At 42.2% G+C, this 23,032-nt stretch overlaps 1 protein-coding gene and 1 pseudogene across 5 annotated transcripts in view; one reads left to right on the forward strand and one right to left on the reverse strand.

The window, feature by feature from the left end:
* VPS54 (VPS54 subunit of GARP complex) overlaps positions 1-23,032 on the reverse strand; it is a 285,872-nt gene that overhangs the window by 45,840 nt on the left and 217,000 nt on the right. For all 5 annotated transcript variants that reach the window (XM_033938671.1, XM_033938667.1, XM_033938668.1 and 2 more), the window contains exons 20-21: positions 19,153-19,274; positions 18,957-19,037 (exon numbers count right to left, since the gene is read on the reverse strand). In XM_033938671.1, coding sequence (XP_033794562.1) covers positions 18,957-19,037; positions 19,153-19,274 — 203 coding nt within the window. The remainder of the gene's footprint in view (positions 1-18,956; positions 19,038-19,152; positions 19,275-23,032) is intronic.
* On the forward strand, positions 20,887-20,992 carry LOC117358291 (annotated as a pseudogene).

The following is a 23,032-nucleotide window of genomic DNA, read 5'->3' on the forward strand; positions in this document are numbered from 1 at the left end:
TGTGTCCTGAAGATATCTTTATCCACTGGGTAGATACAGTCTACTGGGCCTGTCTCAAATGGAGATGTTTTAAGGGTGTTATGTGTACTGTGGATGCTACTCTACTCAACATCTTCAGCATCTGTCTAGCAGATACCTATCGATTCCTCCAAATTTCCTCCACAATGGACACTAGAGTGGAGATCCTTTAGTGTGAAAGAAAGGAAGATGCTCAAATCATGTCTAGCATGGCTCCTACGAATTTCAATTGTTGTGTTAGACAAACCCTAATAAACTCCAGCATCTGAATGGTTAAGTGCAGCTGACAGACTCTGAGCTCCTTCAAAGCCTTTGCATTGGTGCCTCTTGCATGCAGTGTACCAAGTGTTGGGTATCAGTTGGACTTTTGGTCTCAACATCAATGTGTTGAAGAAGCCATCCCCTTTTTCTCAACTTCATGAGCAGCTCCTTGAAGGCTGCCATCAATAAAAGGGGTGAGCAAAAAGGCAGGAGCCTAGGCTTTTGCATTCTCTATGAAATATGAGAGGTCCTGGGATAGGAACATGGGGTCTCTCAGAGAAAGAGATAATAGTTATTGCAAATGGGCAGACTAGATGGGCCATTTGGCCTTTATCTGCCATTATGTTTCTATGTCAAGGGTGCTTAGATGATACCAGTGGTCCTGATGCTTTTGGCACTGTGCTTCAAAGAGGCATGATGATATGTCATCTACCATTTAACATTCTTCATAACAATTTCTTGACACAAATCCTCTCTCTTCTTCAGCTGGGAATTAGATGATTACTGTTCCCAATCATCTGTCGTTTGTTGCTAAAGGCAATCAAGATATTCTTGATATCAATACATCCCCAGTATCCAATGCAGCTTTGGGGGCACAAGGAGACCAAGCTGATGTTGATAGACTGATCTTATCTGTGCCAAAATCTTCTCATGTTCTTTTTCACATTTGTGAACACAAAATATAGTGAGAGGGATCATGGTTGGGCCCCAGGCATTGCAGATACCAACCGTGGATGTCTTTGATGGATAGGTTCTGTTGCACCAGGAACAATTCTCAAAGCCACTGAGGGCCTTCTTTTGGGACATATCATAAAGAAAAATTGCTGCAGTGAAATCAAACAATATGATGTTGAAAGATAGCTGAACAATGCTTGGGGCCAACACCACGCCAATGTCAAAAATAAAGGAAATTTCAAATTGAAAATCCTAACTAGGGAAGCAAATCAGAAGAATACCATATTACTACAACAAACTTACACATAATCTAGTGACAATTGGCTCTGCAGAAAATGGAAGATTAATGTAATCCCATGCAAAAGCCACAGGCAGTAACAGGAACATAAGTGAAATTGAGAACCGTCAAAGGTTTTGTTTCAGTGATGGAGGAAAATTCTCCTTAGGACTCCATCAGATGATATCACCCATCTGTGAGACTTCTCTACCCTTTTGGTTCTCAGAGAACCTTTATTTTCTGATTGACCCAAGATACATTTTTCATTGTACTGTGAAGGACAGTATCAGTATGAAGCAGATGATTTTATGGTTGTGTATTTTAGCATATAGAATAATTTAGCACCAAAACCTGCTGAAGACATTAAGTACAACTTGTATGGGGATGAATATACGGTAATGTGTCTGATCCCACAGAGTGATAATCTCTGTTTCAAGATCTATATGCACTAAACTCAAAATGTCATGGGCCAATTTAAAAACAAAACAAAAACAAAACAGGTGGCAAGCACAGAGCTTAGAAAGTACTGGTGACTTAACAGCATTGGTGGAATCATGTGACAATCCATGACTCCTGCATGCATCTGACTCAAAGGGCAAGACAAATGACAGCAGGTGCAAAGTCATTAACCCTTCTTCATCAAAAAGGTTTAGCAGCTAATGTTCATATTAAGTTATATCAGAGAACCCTGACTCCTACTATTAAAGCTAAGACATTAAACTGTAACTCATTGCAGCGATGATTTAGCTGCACATGCTGTTCTTCTTGTAACGTTTAAGCAAATTTTATGGATCTCAGTTTAGTTGCCATTTGAAATCCTTCGTTTAATAATTTGCATTCTTCCTCCAGCTATAAAATTTTATATGTATAGCTATGAAAGCTGGGATGGAATTGTTATATTTCTTTATTACTTTTACCTATGCCTGCTTAAATTAGTTCTGGCATATATGAGGGGCGTTCAATAATTCTATCCGAGTATGAAAGAAAGTAACAAGTATGTTGAAACGAGTCTGTGCATGTTGTGACATGTCTCAAGGCTACTCATGCACAGTTGAGGCTCAATGCAAGTCTAACATTGCAAGAGACAGGATGTCAGGCGAGTCCTCAGGTGAATCAAGTAAGAAACTGCTAGATTTGGAGCATTGTTCAGTGATACAATTTCTGACAAAAGGAAAAAAGCTCCATCATCCTACAAAGTAAAATTTTGGAGCAAGCACTTTAAGTGGTGTAGAGAGTTCAATGAAGATGACCCTCACACTAGATTGGCCTGTGGAAGCAACTTCCATAGAAATGCGCAAGAAAGTCAAGGATTTAATTTTGTTACACAGCCAAATTAAGGTTTCCCAAATAGCTGAAGAAATGGGCATCTTGGCAGTTTAGAAAATAATTAATGAAAAGTTGGGCATGTCCAAGGTTAGTGCAAGATGGGTTCCAAGAATGCTGACGCCATGTCAGAAGGCCATGAGACTCCAGTGTTGGTGTTCACAGAGCATCTCCAAGTTCTCCTCACAAGTTAACTTTTTTCCTGAAGGGCTCTCTGGTAAGGTTTGCCTCTTTGGGGATGATGCCAAAATCTGCAATAGGATAGACACTTCTGATGGTGTAGATAACATGAGAAAAGACCTAGCGAAGCTTGAAGATAGCAGTTAAGATTTTATGCTAAAAAAAATGTAGCGTCATGCACTCAAGCTGCAAAAACCCAAGGGAATGGTGCAGTTTAAGGGGTAAAGAATTTTTATACATTAGAGAGAAGAGTGACTTGAGTGTGATCGTATGTGATAATCATAATGTAGCCAAGCAGGTAGGAAAGGCAACAGTGAGAAGGATGCTTGGGTGCACAGGAAGAGGAATGACCAACAGGAAAAATAGACGTAATGAACTCCTATATAAGACTCTGAGAGCTAGATGCACTAAACAGGATCAGTAAGAACACGTGGGTTCGGTCCGCTCCAATTTTTGGCCGATTCTAAAAGAGCTATTGATGCACAAAAAATTTTGCATGCAAATGATTTGGGCAGAGGTTCGGCATAATCCTCGTCTCTCTCCCGTCTGTCTGATCACTATGAGAGTGCCTCTCACACATGCGCAGGGAAAGCCCGAACAGCTGAGAAGCAGGGGAAGCCTCCTGCCATTCAGCTGTTCTGGGAGGGGCCTTGGCGTCTGAGCCAATCAGGGCCTTAGGCTCCTCCCCATGCATCACATAATGCACCAGGAAGGGGAAGGCTTGCCATTTTTGACTGGCAGGTCTTGGAGTAGGAGAGAGTGAGCATTCCTCCTGATTCCATCTGCAAAAGGTGCAGGGGAGCATCCAGCGGCAGGAAAGAGTGGGCATCCCTCCTGCTTTTTTTTGGGTGGGGAGGTAGGGGAAGGTTCATTGGGGGGTCTCCATTGGCAGAAGGGAGTGGACATCCCTCCTGCTGTTTTTGCTGCCATATGGGGGGAGGGGGAGTTTGCCAATTTTTTCTCACAGGGAGGGGGGCGGCATAGCAGGAGAAAGAGGACATCCCTCCTGCCTATTGCTTGTGCTGTTTCGGTGGGAGGATGTCAAGGAGAGGTTTTTTTTTTTTTTTTTTTTAATGAAACAGATATTGTGCATGTGTAACACATGCACAGTATCTGTGCCCACTAAAAAAAAAAAATGACTGGTCTTGACAAGTCGCTTTTTTTTTTGTGCATCGCCAAGTGATGTTAATGTATCAATTGCTCAGGTAGTTTGCATTGGGTTTTAATATTAAATCGCTAATTTGCATGGCTGGATCAGAAATTGGGCGATTGAGGGGAAAAACACGTGGTTAGCCGTTTTGTGTACTGGGTCAGCAAATGTGATCGTTGCTAAAGTGGTCAAAACTGGTTTAGCGACGATTGTGACTTTAGTACATCTATCTCTCAGATCTCATTTACAAGTGTACAATTCTGGAGACCACACCTCATAGCAGCCAAATTTTCAAAATGAGTAGGGGTGCTCAAAAGCTCCACCCCAGGCCCTGCCCTCATTATCATAGTACTAATTGTAAAGCCATTTTTTTCCATTCATTTTTCATATATACAAACAATATAATCTTATTAAAAATACTTAATGGTTAACCACAAAATTAAACTACACTGTATGCTTAACATTCATTCCTACCAGAACATCCGGACTTGGTCACACATGCAGAATACAGATATGCAAACACAGGACCACAAACTAAAAGTACTAGTATACATAAATGAAATATTAAGGTGCCAGATTCTACACAGACTATGCCACCAGATAAATAGAAAGAAAATAATTTCATCCTGGACAGTGCAAAATATAGACAGCAGATATAAATTCTCAAAACTGATACCTTTCAATCACTTCACTAAATTGAAAATAAAATCATTTACCCTACCTTTGTTATCTGGTATTTTATTTTTCTAATCATCTTTTCCCAGGCTCTGATTGCACTTCCTTCTGTCTGTATTCTTAATTGTGTTTCCAGGGCCCTCTTATCCATTTGCTGTTTTTCTCTCCTTCAGTTTCTGTCTTTGGCATTAACTTTTAACATTCAACTTTCTTATCAAAATCTATTTATTTTTCCATGTCTTCTGTTCCACATCCATTGCTGTACACCATCTCCTCCCTCTCTCTCCCCTCCTTCCTGCAGTCCGGCATCTCTCTCCCCCCTCCTTCCTGCATCTCTCTCTCCTCTCCTTCCCACAGTCCTGTATCTCTCTCTCTCCTCCTTCCCGTCCAATCCCTAGTCTGGCATCTATTTCCCTTCTTCCATCACCCTTCTCTGGAATCTGACATCGTTCCATTCCTTGAGTCCTCTCTCCTTCCTCCCAGTACAACATTTCTCCCTCCCTTCTGTCCCTTGCAGGACAATATCTCCTCTCCTCCCCGGTCTGAATTTCCCCCTGCTCTCATTCCTCCCCACCCCCATGCTAACTTAAAGCAGCTCCAGGGGTGCTGCTAGCCAGGCATCTCTTCTCCTTCTGTCCATTTCCCTCTCTCCTTGGTCTCCTTTCAAAGTCAAAATCTTATTTTTTCAGAGGGGCCCTGATGCGACAGCCATTCTCATAGGCTGTTGGCGCTGTCCCAAAGCTTTCCCTCTGCCGCAAGCCCCTCAAGCAGAAACAGGAAGTTGCTTCAGATGGAGGCGGATCGCAGCAGATGGAAAGTTTTGAGGCAGTGCCCAGTTGCCTTTGAGAATTGCTGCCACTTACAAAACATGTCTACTAACATTTAAAACCAAGCAGTCTAATTCACCGGCATTCGCTAATAAACTTCTTATTCCTTATGCTCCTAACCGGAATCTCCGATCCATCACTCAAAATCTGCTTTCAGTCCCGTCTATATGTGAATTATTTCTTGACTCAACCCGGAAAACTATCTTCTTTGTCACTGTCCCCACTCTATTCAATGTCCTTCCGTTGGACCTTAAGACTCCAAACATCTCTTGAAAAGTTCAAATCTAAACTAAAAACACTCCTCTTCAAAGACATCTACACATTTTGACTTTTTCCATTTCAAAAAGAGCCTAAACAACTTCCATGCAGTTGGTAATACCAAATATAAAATGCTTCTTTTGAAGCGAACCCAGTCTACTCTTGTGTTTCAATACCCTTCCCCTCTCTTCTCTCCCTCTTATGATTTTTTTTTCTCAATGTAATTAATCTCTTACCACTTCCAACTTTTTCCCTTTGGTTCCAGTAAGTCAACAAATTTTGTTGCCCCCCCCTCTCATTTTCTTTTTACATTTTTTTAAAATTCTTAATACAATGGTACCTTGGTTTACGAGCATAATTCGTTCCAGAAGCATGCTTGTAATCCAAATTACTCGTATATCAAAGCAACTTTTCCCATAGGCCATAATGGCAATGCTGACAATCAGTTCCAGAACCCAAAAGGCGCCGAGGAAGTGGTGTCGGGTGCCAGTTGCAGCAGCGCCGTCTCCTCCGTCCGCCTCCTCCGTCTGCCAGCCGCTGGAGAACCCCATAGTGCTGCTTCGGGGGGATTCCTCTGCCATCCGCCGGCCAGCCTCCCACACTGGGCACCTTCTGCATGTTGGAGAACCTCTATCTGAGCCTACGCAGCCGAGTGCCGTTCCACCTGCACGTTGCGTATGATCACACACAACATTAATAATTGACGATGTGTGTGATCATACGCAACGTGCAGGTGAGACGTCACTCGGCTGCGTAGGCTCAGATAGAGGCTCTCCAACATGCGGAAGGCACCCGGTGTGGAAGGCTGGCTGGCGGGTGGAAGAGGGATCCCTCTGAAGCAGTGCTTCCTGCAGTGTAAGTGCTCGTTTATCAGGGCAGTGCTCAGTTTGCGAGACGAAAGTTTGCTGAGTGTTTTGCTCGTCTTGCAAAACACTCGCAAACTGCGTTACTTGCAAACCAAGGTTCCACTGTATTTGATAATTGTAAACTGTTTAGGCATGTTTTTTATAAACGGTATATCACAGATTAAATAAATTTGGAAACTTTGACATGCCATGGCCCTCTGGAAAAGAAGATTTCAATTTTGAAAGGAGACCGGGAAAGCAGTGGCATACCTAGTATATTTGATTTTTTTTTTTTTTTACCACCACACTCCTCTATATAAAAAATATATTTTTAGTAATAAGCCATTATTTATACAAGGGTGTACCTAGGAAAAGGCAGCATCTTCAATACTGCAGTAAGTACTAGAACATCAATGCATCCATTGTAAAACTAAATAAGCCAAATTAATACAGATCAATCCTGCACAGTCAATGCCAGCAGAAAACCATGTCCTTTTCATATATACAGAACACAGATACACCCTCGCCCAGTATGGAATAAGTAATCACAGACTAAAAAGGAAAGGAAAGGAAAAAGAGATATAGATTGCTTTGAAAAGAGAAGATGGAACTTCTATCCACGTGGGTGTTGTCTACAGAGCTCTAACTCAATCGCAGTAAATTGATACAGATCTTGCTGCAGATATCCAAAGATGGGTAAGGAAGGAGAGGTGCTGCTGCTGGGTGGTTTCAACCTGCTGGATGCGGACTGGAAAGTTCCGTCTATGGAATCAGAAATAAGTAGAGAGATAGTGGATGCCCTTCAATAGGCTTTGCTCAGACAAATTGTGATGGAACCAATGAGGAAAAAAAGCACTACTGGATATTGTGTTCACAAATGGAGAAAGTTTAATTTGATATAACAGCTGAAGTGGAGGGTGGCTGCACAAAACTCAAAGTCCTGGATTTCAAATATGCGGACTTCAGTAAAATGAGAGAGTACCTGAAGAAAGAGTTGATAGGATTGGAGGACATGAGAGAAGTGGAAAAACAGTGTTCTAAGCTGAAAGGAGCAATAAAAATGGCTACCGACCTTTATGTGAGGAAAATAAATAAGATTGAGAAAAAAAAGCGGGTATGTAAATAAAAACAAGAGAAAAAAAAAGCCGATATGGTTCTCTAAACCAGCGTTTCTCAACTCTGCCAGTCAGGTTTCCAGGATAGCCACAATGAATATGCATAAAAGAAAATCTGCATATAATGGGGACAGTGTATGCAAATCAAGTTTATGCATATCCATTGTGGCTATCCTGCAAACCTAACTGGCAAGGGGGTCCTCCAGGTCCGAGTTGAGAAACACTGCTCTAAACTAGCAGCAGAGAAAAAGTTGGCGAGGCTCCACTTGGAATATAGTGTTCAGTTTTGGAGACTGTATCTGGCTAAGGATATAAGACCCACAAAGAATCCACTCATTAAAAACACAACTTAAATTCATTCACATGTTATGCCAATGTGATCCAAGTAAACCAATATCAATACATATAATATAAATGCATTAAAAGCACTACAACTTTATTCATAGCTTATCATTATTTCATCACAAATAAACATACAAACATACATACACACACCTGGAAAAGGAGGCAAAGGAATCCACTAAGTTCATATTATAGAAAAGAAATTCAAAAGTCACTTAGCTCGAGTTGATCATTAGGTGATGATATTGTGCATAAATCATATAACTCGAGTTAATCCAAACTTCGGCTCGCATAGTTTCAAAAACGAAGCCAAAGGGACAAGGTGGAGCCCTCAGCCATCCGGTAAAAGACATCACATGGCAAAAGTTCATATAAGGGTGAATCCCAAAGTGTTAAAGTGCAAGTGCAAAAAAATGTCCAAAGTGAGCAAACACTTCATCCAACATCCACGAAACCAGCCATTTCCCTCCTCCTCAACACGAGCCATGTTTCGATGGCTTTCTTTATCAAGAGGAAGAATCGTGCTAAAAACAAAATGAAACACCAACACAACCAAAAAGAACCTAACAAACAACTATTATAAAACAAACAAAATAAGTATAAATGCATGCAATCATACCGGGCAGGAGATAGAAGATATCTTAATCCAAAAGCAAAGATGGCAACCGCCACGCAAATGTCATGACGGTAGAAAAAGGGTGGAGCATTAAATAGACCACAGCTTAATGACAGCTGAATTGACTTAACAAAATGAAAACAATAAAAAAAAATCAAACAATTGAAGAAAGAATAATTAAACAAGTCAAAAAAAGCAAAAAAAATAATACAAATAAATATTAATGTAACACTAGCCACTCAATCTCTCTGTTTAACCCATTAGGTAACACAATATGCCACACAAAAATCAGACTCTGTTCATGATAAGTAAGCTGCCGAGAAATATCACCCCCGGTGGTGGTAACAAACTGTTTAAAAACGCAAATCAGATAACGAGTGGTGGAACTGAGCCCAATGATCCACCAAAGGGGCATCACTTTTCTGAGTTCTAAGGCAGCTGAGATGTTCAGCAATACGGAGTTTAATGGCTCTCTTAGTTTGACCAACATAGAGCTTATGGCATGGACAGAAAATACCATAAACAACCTGAGTAGAACTTCAGTCAGTTTTATGATGTAATTTAAACCGAATATCCACATTAGGAATAAGTACACAATCAGTGCTCATAGAATATTGGCAATACCTACACTTAACACACGGGGTGTGACCCACCTCATCATGGTCAATTGAAAGAAAAGAATGATGTTTCAAGCATTCCCCTAGATTTTTACTACATGTGAAAGCAAACCTAGGCTTATTTCTGAACTCAGAATGAAAATTTAGCAAATGCCAATGTTGACCAATGATATTCTGTACATGAGTAGACAAGGGAGAAAAAGGAATCACACAAGTCATCCTTTGATCAGATAACTCATTAGAGCACAGTTCTTCAACCGCCAGTCCGCGGACCGGTATCGGTCTGCAGAAAATTCCTGCCGGTCCGTGCAGGACTGGCAAGATCGACGACCTGTAGTTCGCGCAGGGCCGGAGAGTCACTATCAGGAAAGATTTTTATCAAATCCACCCCTATAAAAATCGAAACAAAAATAAAATTACTGGGAGTAATCATCGATAAGGACCTTACTTTCCACGATCACATCAGCTCGGTGGTAAAAACTTGTTTTTATAAACTTCGCCTTATTCGTTCTCTAACTTCCATCCTAGACACGGACGCTATCAAAACCTTGGTTCATTCCTTAGTTATCTCCCACCTTGATTACTGCAACTCTCTATATAACGGAATTCTCCAAAAAGAAATCCGACGTTTACAGTTAATCCAAAACACGGCAATAAAACTTATATACAAACTAGGTAAATATGATCACGTCACCCCTCTCCTGAAAGAAGCGCATTGGCTTCCCAAAACACATCGTGTTACTTATAAAACCATCCTGTTGACCTTTAAAATTAAACTCTCCCATCAGCCTTCCTACCTTGATAGGCTTCTCATTCCACAATGCCCAACATGTACACTTAGATCAGCAGACCAGAATTTCCTTTCAATTCCCTCTATAAAAGATTTTTTCTACACTAGAAAAACAAATTTTTCAGTAGTTGCCCCAATATTGTGGAATGCTCTACCACATCAACTCCGCCATGAAAAACAACTTGATAGATTCAAGATAAGCCTAAAGACTTTCTTATTTTGAGATGCTTTCATCTGCTCTTAAAGCATTTCCTTCTTACTCAACCAACCGCTTCTATGAAGTGATCCCATCTTACATGTTTTATCCTCTCCCTCCATTCTTCTTTCAATCTCCTTTTTTTTTCCTCCTCTCTTTCTTTTCTTCTCCTAATTATGTAACTTTACCCCTCCCTTCCCCTCTTACCATCACTCTCAAGTTCGTCCAGTTTATGTCCTTAATGTACACTTTTATTAACTCCTTTTATAAATATAATTTTCTATCTCTATTTTTAACATTTTATTGTAAACCGACTAGATACCAGTTGATGGTCGGTATATTAAAAGGGGAAGCTTTCCTCCACCTTGTTCCTCCTCCCCCCTTCATTGTTCCAAGTTCCTCCCACCCCCGCCAAATCTTTATCTCATTTACTTCACTGTATTTCATTGGACTCTGTTAGCCGCTAAACTGTACACCTTCCGAGGTCAGTACATATGGTTCAGCCGTTAAATTGTATGTTACTGTATTTCATTGTAATTCTTGGAATCTGTTAGACGCTAAACTAAAAGGAACATAGACTCAGATTTCAACCCATTCCCATTGCTGGGATTCGGGTTTAACGCTCACTCCCTCCTGTGCTGTCCTCTAACCACTCAGTCCCACTCCCGACAAACGTAAAAAAAAAACAAAAAAAAACCAGACACCCTCTTACACCTTGCCCCTGCACATTGCCTCTACCGACTCCGTGCTGTTGCTAAGTCTCTCCCCACCTAGCAAACCGTTTCACACACGATCCAAACAAGCCCTGCCTTTCAGCTTAAAAGACTCCCCAAGTTCCACCATGAAGCCTCCCTTCTGGCTCCTTTTCCTCCTTCTCTGCTCTTCTCTTAAGATCACCTTCTGTCTGATACCCCCCTCCCCCAATCTACCAGACTCCCCAAATGTCACTACTACCTGCCCCGACCTCAAAATTCCCACGCTGATGCGCACCAGAAGTCACTCTTACAAACAAAAACCCCGCAAAGCCAACCTCGCCTGTGCCCCCCGCCAACCTTCCCAACCACACCCCAGACTCTCTAACCCCAGTCCCGTTACTCTACTGCAACGCCAGATCCGTATGCAACAAGACCCAAATTGTGAAAGACCTTCTCGCGGATTCTGATCCTGGATTCTTCTGCATCATAGAGTCCTGGATCACCAAAGACGATCTCTTTACACAAAACGAGCTATGTCCCCAGGGTTACCAAGGCCTCTTTTCTCCTAGATTAAACCGAAAAGGAGGTGGCCTGGCACTCCTCTACAAATCTTTCTTTGATGTTCAGCTTCTCGAAAAAGGCAGCCATCGCTCACTTGAATACATGTTAGCCTCAGTCAACGATGAGCTCCATCTTCACCCACTGGGTATCTTATCATTATATCGCCCGCCCACCCCCTGGAGCAATTCCTCCGAGCTTGTTTACGAGACCATATCTAACGCGTTCCTTAAGTTCCAAAGACTCCTGATCATCGGAGATATCAACCTCCACCTCGATGACACCACCAGCAAGGATGCATCTGATTTCAATAATTTCCTCACTTCTCTTGGCTTCTCTCCCCCCGCCTCCTCTCCAACCCACGATAGAGGCCACACACTAGACATTATCAGCTTCCTCGATCTCACGGATTACAAAACTTCGACCAATGACATCCGTTGGGACCACGTCCCCTGGTCCGACCACTTCTTAGGAACCTTCTCCCTCCCCATCTTCATGTCACACCTTGGAACCCCATCCCATACCTCTAAGTCCATTACTTTCCGCAAGAAAATTTCAAGTAACCAGTTCTGGTCCAAATTTCTCGACAATCTCTCATCCAACCCTAAGCCTCCAGATACTGTAACCAACTGGCACAACTGGATTACTCTCTCAGAATCCACCTACCACTCTCTTGCCCCGCTCTCTACCAAAACCGTCACCTACTCCCGTAAGGCCCCCTGGTACCTCCCACACCACAGGGTACTAAAACAAAAATGTCGATCCCTGGAACGCATCTGGAAAAAATCTAAATCCCCCACAGACAAACAAATCTGGAGAGTCAACATTAAATTTTACAACAACGCACTCAAAAGCGCTAGGAAAAACTTTTATGGGGACAAGATCTCCAGATCAAACAATCAGAACAGCATGCTGTTCAATATCTGGCGCTCCCTAATCCCCAACACCAACCCTTCCTTACTCCCCTCCTCCCCATCAGCCGACCTACTAGCAAACTTCTTCAATGGAAAGGTCACCACCTTAAGAAGCTCCTTCCCTCCCGCAGTCTCCTACAATTCTCTAGTGTTCGCCACCCCCAATCCTACTCCAAATGTCATCACCCCTGTCCCAGTCAACAGATCCTGGACTGCCTTTGAGCAAGTATCCGAATTGCAGGTCCTCAAGCTCTGCTAGAAATTGAAATCCTGTAACTGCACCTTGGATCCATTTCCATCCTATCTATTCGAGAAAATACCCACACAGGCCATCTCATCACTCACCAAACTCATAAATTCTGCTCTACTATCGGGCCTCTTCTCACCTGAAATGGGACACATTGCACTGACCCCCCTACTGAAGAAAGCTGACCTAGATCCCTCCATCCCATCCAATTATCGCCCTATAGCGAACATCCCGCTCCTAACCAAACTGCTTGAGTCCATTGTCTCCTCCCAACTCTCAGCCTACCTGGAAAGATTCTCTATCCTCCTACCCTATCAATACGGCTTCAGACCTAACTTCAGTACTGAAACCCTCCTGGCCTCCCTAATCTCTAAGATCCAACAACTCCATTCTCACAAAAAATTTGCCGTTCTACTCCAATTCGACCTCTCAGCAGCCTTCGACGTTGTCCATCATGACATTCTAATCTTCCTACTCTCCGAGATAGGCATCAGCTCCACGGTCCTCGACTGGTTCTCGAATTTCTTACGTTCTCGCTCTTATAACGTTACCAAGAATGGTACCTCATCCTCCCCGTGGAAACCGACATGTGGAGTTCCTCAAGGCTCCCCCCTATCTCCTATCCTCTTCAACATTTATATGTCCTCCCTGAACCTCCTCCACCTCTCCCCCCTAGAAATACTCTACACTTACGCTGACGATATCCTGGTCCTCCTCGAGACCGACGCAAACCTCACCAATCTCGCAGCAAACATCTCTTCATGCATAACCAAACTTCAATCCTGGGCTCTCGCTGTACAAATGAAACTGAATGAGTCCAAAACCAAACTACTTTGGCTTGGCCCTAAACTTGATCATTTACCCACTTCCATCCCACTGCCCACAGGCTCCTCTCTACAACTAGAGTTCTCTAGCAAAGTTCTGGGCATCACCATAGATTCCTCGCTATCCTTCAACGACCACCTCAACTCCCTGATAAAAACATGCTTTCACAGCCTTCACATGCTGAGGAAAGTGAGGTCCTGCTTCCACCAAAAACACTTTGCCGTGCTCGTACAGTCCATCATCCTCTCCAGATTGGACTATTGCAATTCCATTTACCTTAGCTTAACAAAGAAAAGCCTCCACAAACTCCAACTAATCCAGAACACCGCGGCCAAACTTATCTTCTCAAAAAGCAAATATGACCATGTCTCTCCGCTCCTGTCCAAGCTGCACTGGCTTCCTGTCATCTCCAGGGTCCACTTTAAATGTGCCTGCTTAACCTTCAAGATACTCCACGGCATCCTTCCACCTCTTATTCCTCTATCCTGGAATTCCTCAAATCCATTCTCCACTAGATCCACGCAAAAATTAAAATTATCCTTCCCCTCCTCAAAAGGTATCTCCCTCGTCGGTAAACTCGGGTCCTCCCTCCACTTCAGAATCGCTCAGCTCTGGAATAGTCTCCCTTCCCCTCTCCGCAACTTGAGCCCCCTTCTACCATTCCGTAAGCTTCTGAAGACTTGACTCTTCTCCAAAACGTAACCCGTCCCCTCCCTAGTATTTTCACACCTAACCTCTCTCTTACTTACTTCTATAAATCCATTGGAGTTCCGTTCCTTCCCTAACCATGTAAACCGTGTCGAGCTCCACCTGTGGAGATGATGCGGTATATAAACCCAAGATTTAGTTTAGTTTAGTTTAATAAACTTGAAACTTGAACTTGGGAGCCTCCGACAGTGTGCTCTCTCCCCTCCCAGCGGCTCTCCTTACTTACAAGCGCAGCAATTCAGGAAGCAAGCCTTGGGGCTTTTGCTGAGTCGAGGCCGCCTCTGATGATGCAACTTCCGCTTTCCTCAGAGGCGGTGCGACCCAACAAAGGACCCGAGGCTGCCTTCCTGAATCGCTGCGCTGGCAAGTAAGGAGAGTTGCTGGGAGGGGAGAAAGCCACTGTTAGAGGCTGGGAAGCTGCTGGGCAAGGGGAAAAAGGGACAGCTGCTACTGGACCTGGAGAGGAATAAGAAGAGATGCTGCTGGGAGGGGAGGAGGGAAAGGGAAGGGAAGAGAGTTACTGCTGGACAGGGGGAGGAGGGAAGGGAGAAGAAAAAAGGAAGGAAACAGCTGGCAGGGAGATTAGAGGAGGTGAAGGGGAGAGACAGGAATGAGATGGGAAGGGGGGTCAGCAGAGAAATTAAGAGGGACAAAGATGTTAGATCTGGTGTAGGAGAGATAAAAATGAAGAGAGCAGTGAATCTGGAATGAATCATGTAAAAAGGAGAGAGGGGCATAGGCTGGATGGAAAGGGGAGAGGGGCATAGAAAAAAAGACAAATACCATATGGAAGGGGGAGAGGTCAGACAGTAGATGGAAGGGGCAGATGCTGGATTGAAGAGACAGAGAAGGCAGACGCTGGAAGGAAGAGAGTGAAAAGAAGATGAAAACAGAAACCAGAGACAACAAAGTAGAAAAAAATAATTTTATTTCTATTTTGTGATTAGAATATATCAGATTTGAAATATATATCCTGCTAGAGCTGGTGTTAGACATAACTGGGGACTGCAAAATCTAGGCAGTGGCTTAGGGCTCTCTCTGACCAGGGGGGCAGTTGCCCTAGTTGCACTCCCCTAACCCTATTCCTACTATGTGTGACTGCGGTATTCTGTTAGCATGATATTTCTGTGTAGCATTCTGTAATAATTTGGCTTATTCAGTTTTCTTGATAGTAGAGGGGATATATGTGAAGGGGAGGGGAGACAAGGGTTTTGTTGATCCTTGCTCTGGATTATTTGTATTTATAAAATGACAATTGTACAGAATATTGTTTCTTTTTATACTTTAATAAAATACATTCAGTATGAAATCATAACTGAGGCTTGTGCGGATGGGATCAGATGGTTGTGAGGACTGAGCTCTTGGAGACGGGGCGGAAACAGGGGTTTTAAATTTCAGTCCTAGTAGTTTGCCGGTCCACAAAATAATTTTTTTTTTCCGCCGGTCCACAAAAAGGTTGAAGAACACTGCACTAGAGGATTTAGGAAGAAATAACCATTGACGTTCAGCATGGGTGGCACATTTAGCTGCACGACTTATCACTCGAGTAGGATATTCACGTTGTCTAAATCTTCGGGACATATGATGGCTTTGGATTTTAAAATCCATGTCAGAAGAACACAAATGTTTCAATCTTAGCATTTGACCCACAGGTATACTATTGCACAAAAGTTTCGGATGATAACTACAATAATGAAGTATGGTGTTAGTGCCAGTGGGTTTCCGAAAGATTGAAGTATCAAATAGTCCATCGCGATACTGTAACTGTATATCCAGAAAATTAATAAAAGTGGAATGAAAAGTCATAGTGAATTGAATGTTATGATCACATTGATTAAGATACAGCAAAAAACTATCTAGTTCAACTTGAGATCCCCACCAAATAATAAAAATATCCTCCAATAAAGCACATAAGAAGAAAAAAAATTCAGATGAATAAACAAATGACTCCTCAAAAATAGCCATAAAAAGACAATCAACAGAAGGGGCCACAATAGCACCCATGGCAACACCCTTCCTTTGGATGTAAAATGACTCATTAAATTTAAAATAATTTTTGTGGATGACAAAATCAGTCATGGATAACACCAGCTCTAAGCGATTCCCAACATCAACGGACTCAGACAACACCTTTCTAAGAATGCACATAGCATCAGATTGAGGAATGCTGGTATATAAAGATGTAATGTCCATTGTGACTAAGAGAATAGAGTCCCTCTTGTCCACAGGTATAACTAACCTGGATAGCTGTGTGATGAAATCCATCGAGTCACGTATATAGGAAGGTATCTTACAAACAAAAGGTTGAAGAAAAAAATCAATAAATTGAGACAAGGGTTCAAATAAAGACTTTTGACATGATACAATAGGGTGACCCGGAGGATTAACTAAAGATTTGTGAATTTTGGAAGAAAATAAATCGTAGGAATAACAGGATACTGACAGTACAAATATTTAAACTCTTTAGACGATAGTAGACCATCTTGATGGGCTTGAAATAGCAAAGTATAAACTTCTTTCTGAAATCCACCCATAGGATCATCAGTCAGACAAAGATAAACATTGGTGTCAGATAATTGGCGGATTGCTTCAGTCTGATACATTGTAGAATCAAGACGACTTGAAGTGGTCCAGAAGAAGGCGACAAAAATGGTAGGGGGGTTTGCATCATAAAATATATGAGAACAGACTAGAAGACCCGAACATGTATAATCTAGAGAAGAGAAGGGATAGGGGTGATATGATATAGACAAGGGGTGCCCAAAAGGTTGATCACGATCAACCAGTAGATTGCAAGGGCATTGCAAGTCGATTGCAGAGCCCATCCTGGGCTCCGCGATACTTACATTGCCTTTGCGTTCTCCCTGCTTCCCCAACGTGCAAAAGCCAGGCCTATGCAGCTACTACACAAGCATTACCCCCTCCCAATCACTTCTGATGTCGGAGAGGAAGTTCTAGGCCAGCCAATCGCTGTCTGGCTGGCCCAGAACTTCCTCTCCGAATTCAGAATTGAAGTTGGGGGGGGGGGAACACATGCCTGTGTAATGGCTGCATGGGCCTGGCTTTTGTGCGATGGGGAAGCAGGGAGAAATTGGTGGTGGCTTGGGGGGGGAGCAGGGAGAGAGAAAGAAAGACAGTGGCTTGGGGGGACAGGAAGAGAGAAAGAAAGACGGTGGCTTGGGGGGAGGCAGGGAGAAAGAAAGAAAGATGGTAGCTTGGGGGGGGGGGCAGGGAGAGAGAGAGAAAGAAAGACACAGACCTTCATGCTTCCTGGAACTAAATAGGCTGCTGTTCCTTCATTGACCAACTAACTGTGCTGCCTTCTCTGGAGAGAGACAAGAGAGAAAGAAAGGGGGAGCAGGGAGAGAGAAAGAAAGAAGGGGGCAGAGAGAGAGAGAGAAAGAAAGGGGAGAGGAGGGGCAGGAAGAGAGGAAGAAAAAATTGGACTCATGGAGGGACAGAGAGAGATGTTGGTTGGAATGAGGTCTGGAGGAGAGGAAGCATGCAGGAGGAAGAAAGATTGGATGCACAGTCAGAAGGAAGTACAACCAGAAACTCATAAAATCACCAGACAACAAAGGTAGGAAAAATTATTTTATTTTAAATTTAGTTATCAAAATGTGTCCATTTTGAGAATTTGTATCTGCTGTCTATATTTTGTACTATGGCCTCCTTTTAGTTGTTTAGTGTTTTTTAGCGCAGGGAGCCTATAAGCGTCGGGAGCAGCCTGGGGCATTCAGCGCAGCTCCCCACTATCGTGGTTTAGTAAAAGGGGAGGGGGTATATTTGTCTGTTTTTGTATAGTTGTTACTGAGGCGACATTGCATATTTTAAAGTCATCTGCTTTGACCTCTTTGAAACCTCCCCTGAACATAAAAAATAATTAACATTTTCTCTGCGTACAGTGTGCTTTGTGTTTTTTAAAATTTTATTGTTGGTAGATCATTTTGACTTGGTCATTTTAAAAGTAGCTCACAAGCCAAAAAGTGTGGGCAGTGGCACCCCTGATATAGACATTTAAATACTTGAAAGGCATTAATAAAGAGCCAAATCTTTTTCAGAGAAGGGAAATTGGTAAAACTAGAGGGTATAATTTGAGGTTATAGTTTGGTAGACTTAGGAGTAATGTTAGGAAATTCTTTTTCATGGAGAGGGTGGTGGATGCCTGGAATGCCCTCCTGAAGGAGGTGAGAGAGGGAAACTGTGATAGAATTTAAGAAAGCATGGGATGAACACAGAGGATCTCTAATTAGAATATGATTGGTATAAACTGAAATACTAAGGCTAGTACCAGGCAGATTTGCCATATATAGCAATTCGGTTTAGGATGGTCTTTGGGAGTCCCAGCAATTTGGAACATGAGGATGGTGCTGGGTAGACGTTCATGGTCTGAATCCCAAACGTATTTGAGATGGATTGGATAGACTGGAGTGAGCTTTGATGGGCAACTCCAGTAGTTGGAACCCAAAGACAGTACAAGGTGGACTTCTAAGGCTGATGGCCCAGAAATAACAAAGAAAAAATTGACATGTTAATCAAGAAATTGTAATGTAGTAAATTAAAGGGCAAACTGGATGGACTGTTCAGGTCTTTATCTGCTGTATTTTACTATGGTACTATGTTATGTTACTGTGTTTATCAAAAGCTGATCAAATGCCTCAGCATACTGTCAATGAGCACTCACTAAAACTGTATATATGTTATGATAGGTTAGGGCAATATTTTAATGAAAAGCCAACTACACAACTTTTAACATCCTTTTTTTTTTTAAATATATTTCTGGCTTCACTGCATGATGACCATCAAAAAATGAACAGCTAAAATGTAAACAAGAAAACCATTACCTTAGATAAAAGTTTGTCAAATAAGTTATCCATTATTGCTACAAGTTTTGCTGAAATTTCTGCTACATGGTCATGATAATCCTGTAATAAAGGATAAAATAAAAGTGGTATTGCATCAAATACGATATTTCAAATGCACAAATGATTTTATATAATTCACACTGTAGTTGTACCAATTGAGTAGAGCAATACTTACCTTGGTAATGTGATCAAAGTGCCGGAGCATGCTGAACTGCTTGGGCTGCAATCGAGCCTCAAAGTGGGCTCGGATAATAGGAATGTAGTGTACTATCAGCTGCAAGCAACGTGAAGACAGAGCTGGGACACAAAGAAGAGAATGTGTCATTAACAAGGAGGACAAGCAAGGTCAAATACAGTATAACATAACAGACTACAATAACCAATATACTGTTTCTTATCCCAAGAAATTGATATAAAGCAAAGTGTGTGTGTGGTGTGTGTGGGGTGTGGGTGGTGTGTGGTGTGGTGTGGTGTGTGGTGCGTGTGTGGTGTGTGTGAGTGGTGTGTGTGTGTGTTGGTGGTGTGTGTATGTGGGTGGTGTGTGTGTTGGTGGTGTGTGTATGTGGGTGGTGTGTGTGTTGGTGGTGTGTGTATGTGGGTGGTGTGTGTGTTGGTGGTGTGTGTATGTGGGTGGTGTGTGTGTTGGTGGTGTGTGTATGTGGGTGGTGGGTGTGGGTGTGTGGTCTGTGTGTGTGTGGGTGGTGTGTGTGTGTGTGGATGGTATGTGTGTGGGTGGTGTGTGTGGTTTGTGTGTATGACGGGTGTGTATGACGTGTGTGTGTGAGTGATGTGTGTGTGTGAGTGATGTGTGTGTGTGAGTGATGTGTGTGTGTGAGTGATGTGTGTGTGTGAGTGATGTGTGTGTGTGTGTGTGTTAGGGGGTAGATAAATCTGAAACAAAGCATATCTGCTAAACTTCTGTGGGTCTGGTCTTGGTATACAAATGAACTGAAAAGAAGAAAAAAAAAAAAAACCTCAGCAGGGCTACCGCAGTATGAGAACTATATTTCTGCCATTTTTTTTAACTAATGCTTAGTTTTATTAGTAAATTCAACAAAGCAATTGAACAACAACAAAAAAAAGTATTACATAAGCATTATCAAAAACAAGCCTTTGCTAAACACAAAGCTACCAAATTCCATCAGCCTACACAAAAGAACCTCAGACTATACAGTTGACCCCCTCCCTAATCCCTTACTAACTACCTCCTCCTCATCCCCTCAAAGAATGCAGGATGAAAACACAACAAAACAGCTAAAAACCAAAATGGTGACCAGGGAATTAGGCAATGAGCATGGAACAAAACAATGAAAAAGCTAAGATTTATCAGTTTGCGTAGTCGATCTAACGTATTTGATCCACATAGTATTATGACGAAGGGCTGTGAGTTTAGACATAAGATACAAATAGCTAAATTTATGTTGGACCCATAATAGACTAGGCATTTGAATCTTCTTCCAGGAATGGGCTATTGCCAATTGAGCCACTGCAAAAACAAAGGTGGCAAAACTATAGTATAGTCAGCCCGTTTAAAACCTGGAATGGGTACATTCTAAAGACAATATTCCATAAGTAAAGGGCAATGATAGCCCGTTATCTTCATTAAAAATTGACTATCTTCTGCCAGTAAACCCGTACCACTGGGAAGGTACACCAGATATGCTGGAAGTCTCCCCGGTGGCCATACTGTCGCCAGGAGAGCCCCATATCTGTGCCATAAAAATGCTGTAACCTAGCAGAGATATACCACATATAATAAATTTTATACCCATTTTCAAGCAAACTGACATTATAGATGCTTTTAAATAAAGATTTATAAATTATTGCTCCGTGTTGAGGTTGATAGTCTCTCACCAGCAAACTTCCCCACTGGGTCCAGTAGGTATCACATGGAACTTTCCTTAACAGCAAAGCTTCTCGGCCTTTTGGCTAAAATCAAGTGTAGTATCTGTTCTCATCAGTTTAATATAAATGAGAGATGCAGCCCTTTTCCACATTAGAGCGTAAGGCCTTTTCTAAGATGGTCTCTGCAAGACTAAGGTCCCAGAAACCATGTTTCATAAGAAAAGTGTGCAATTAAGTATAATAATAAGAATCGCATGCTGTAAGACCATATTCTTCCTACAAGAGTTCAAAAGAAACCAGAGTTTGAGGAGACCACAATTGCCCCAATGTGTGAAGCCCCATCCCTGACGACTTATAGGGTCTTCCCTCCCAACTGGGATACCCATCTGACAGATAGGTGTTTGCCAAAATTAAAGCCTATCTGGGAACATAATGTAGTGAATAGCAAACCATGTTTGTAAAATCACCTTAAAAAATGGGTTAACCTGAGTAGTGAGCTTGTAGCTCACTAAAAGGGGCCCAGGGCAATTTCCACAAACTCGCACATGGGAGGTAATATTGCTCAACACAGAGCCAAGGACTATCTATATAGGTAAGCCAAAGCATTCTCTCTTGAAGTAAGGCTGCTTTATAATAAAGTTGAAAATGGGGAACCCCCCTGCTTCCCTTGGTGGCTTTTCCAGCCAGATATACTAAGAATCATTTCTTGTAAGACGGCAGGAAAAAAAAAAAAAAGCTTTATGGGCAACGCCATAAAGAGATACAATAGTTTTGGTAACATTTTATCTGCCGCAATATAATCCATCCAGCTAGTGGTGATAGTATCCCATTTATCTAATTCTTCAAAAAGATTATGTAACTGTCTAGGATAATTAGCATCATACAAATGTAGATGATCCATCGTAAAATAAATCCCCAGATATTTAATAGAGTACAGTGACCACCGAAAAGGAAATTGGCTTTGTATCTGAGTGACCTCTTCAGGGGCAAGATTACTATTAAGCATCTCCGATTTGGCCATATTAATTTTAAATCATTATACCTGGCCAAAGTCTGACAACACCTGTGCGACAGCCTCCAAGGACTTTTGCAACAGCAATAAAATGTCATCAGCATATAGCAAATAATGCCTAGAACCCACTGTAATGCCATGAATATCAGCATAGTCTTATCATACACACTAATGGCTCAATAGAAAGGGCAAACAGAAGGGGTGATAGTTCACAAACCCTGCCAAGTCCCCCGGCCTAACTACAGGAGAGAGATGTAGTTGACATTGATTTTCAGAGTAGCCAAGGGTTCCTGATACAACAACTGTAGCCATTCCAAAAAAACAGCCTTAAATTCCAATCTTCTACAGCACCCGAAACATAAATGTCCAGTAGAGAATGACACGGTGACAAAATTCATCACCGTTCCCGTCCCCGCGGGAAATAATCCCATGTCATTTTCTAGTGTCTATTTCAACCTCAGTCCTTCTACACCAGCATTCTTCAAAGCAAAGCTTGCGGGTCAGTGGTTGTGCCCAATTATACTCTGATTCTTCCCTCTCTCCTTAAAGAATGACATGAAGATGGTTTCCCGCGGTTATCTGTGGGGACGGGAACGGTGATGAATTTTGTCACCATGTCATTCTCTAATGTCCAGTTTACCTGGTTAAATGCCTTATCCGCATCTAATGATGCAAGCAGAAAGGAAGATCAGTATGCTGAGAATGCCAAATCAAATGCAAGGCCATCTTAATGTCAAAAGTCTGTCAATGACTCACAAACCTCGTCTATCTCTATGAATCAGGGTAGGCAGAGCCATTTGCAACCTCCGTGGAAGATTTTAGAAAAGATTTTATAAACAGTATCCAACACAAAGACTGGCTGGTATGATCCACATTCCTCCTGATCCTTCCCTGATTTATGTATAAGGGTAATAGCAGCTAGTTTCCAAGAACAGGGCAGAAGGTAACCCACTGAGGAGTTAAACACTGCAGTTAAAAAAGGTGCCAACAGTGAGCTGAAGCTCTTATAAAATTTATTAGTAAAGCCATCAGGGCCCAGGGACTTCCCCAGAGGCAAATCTTTTATAGCTGTCGAAGTCTCAAGTGTAATGGGTATAGAAAGTTGGGTTATAATTTCCTCGAAAACATGCTCCAAGGGAATCCAATCCAAATAGGCATCTATAGCCACCTCAGTATTCACAATACTGGTCTGATACAA

The sequence above is a fragment of the Geotrypetes seraphini genome, chromosome 3 (genome assembly GCF_902459505.1).
Source record: "Geotrypetes seraphini chromosome 3, aGeoSer1.1, whole genome shotgun sequence".
Taxonomy (NCBI): Eukaryota; Metazoa; Chordata; class Amphibia; order Gymnophiona; family Dermophiidae; genus Geotrypetes; species Geotrypetes seraphini.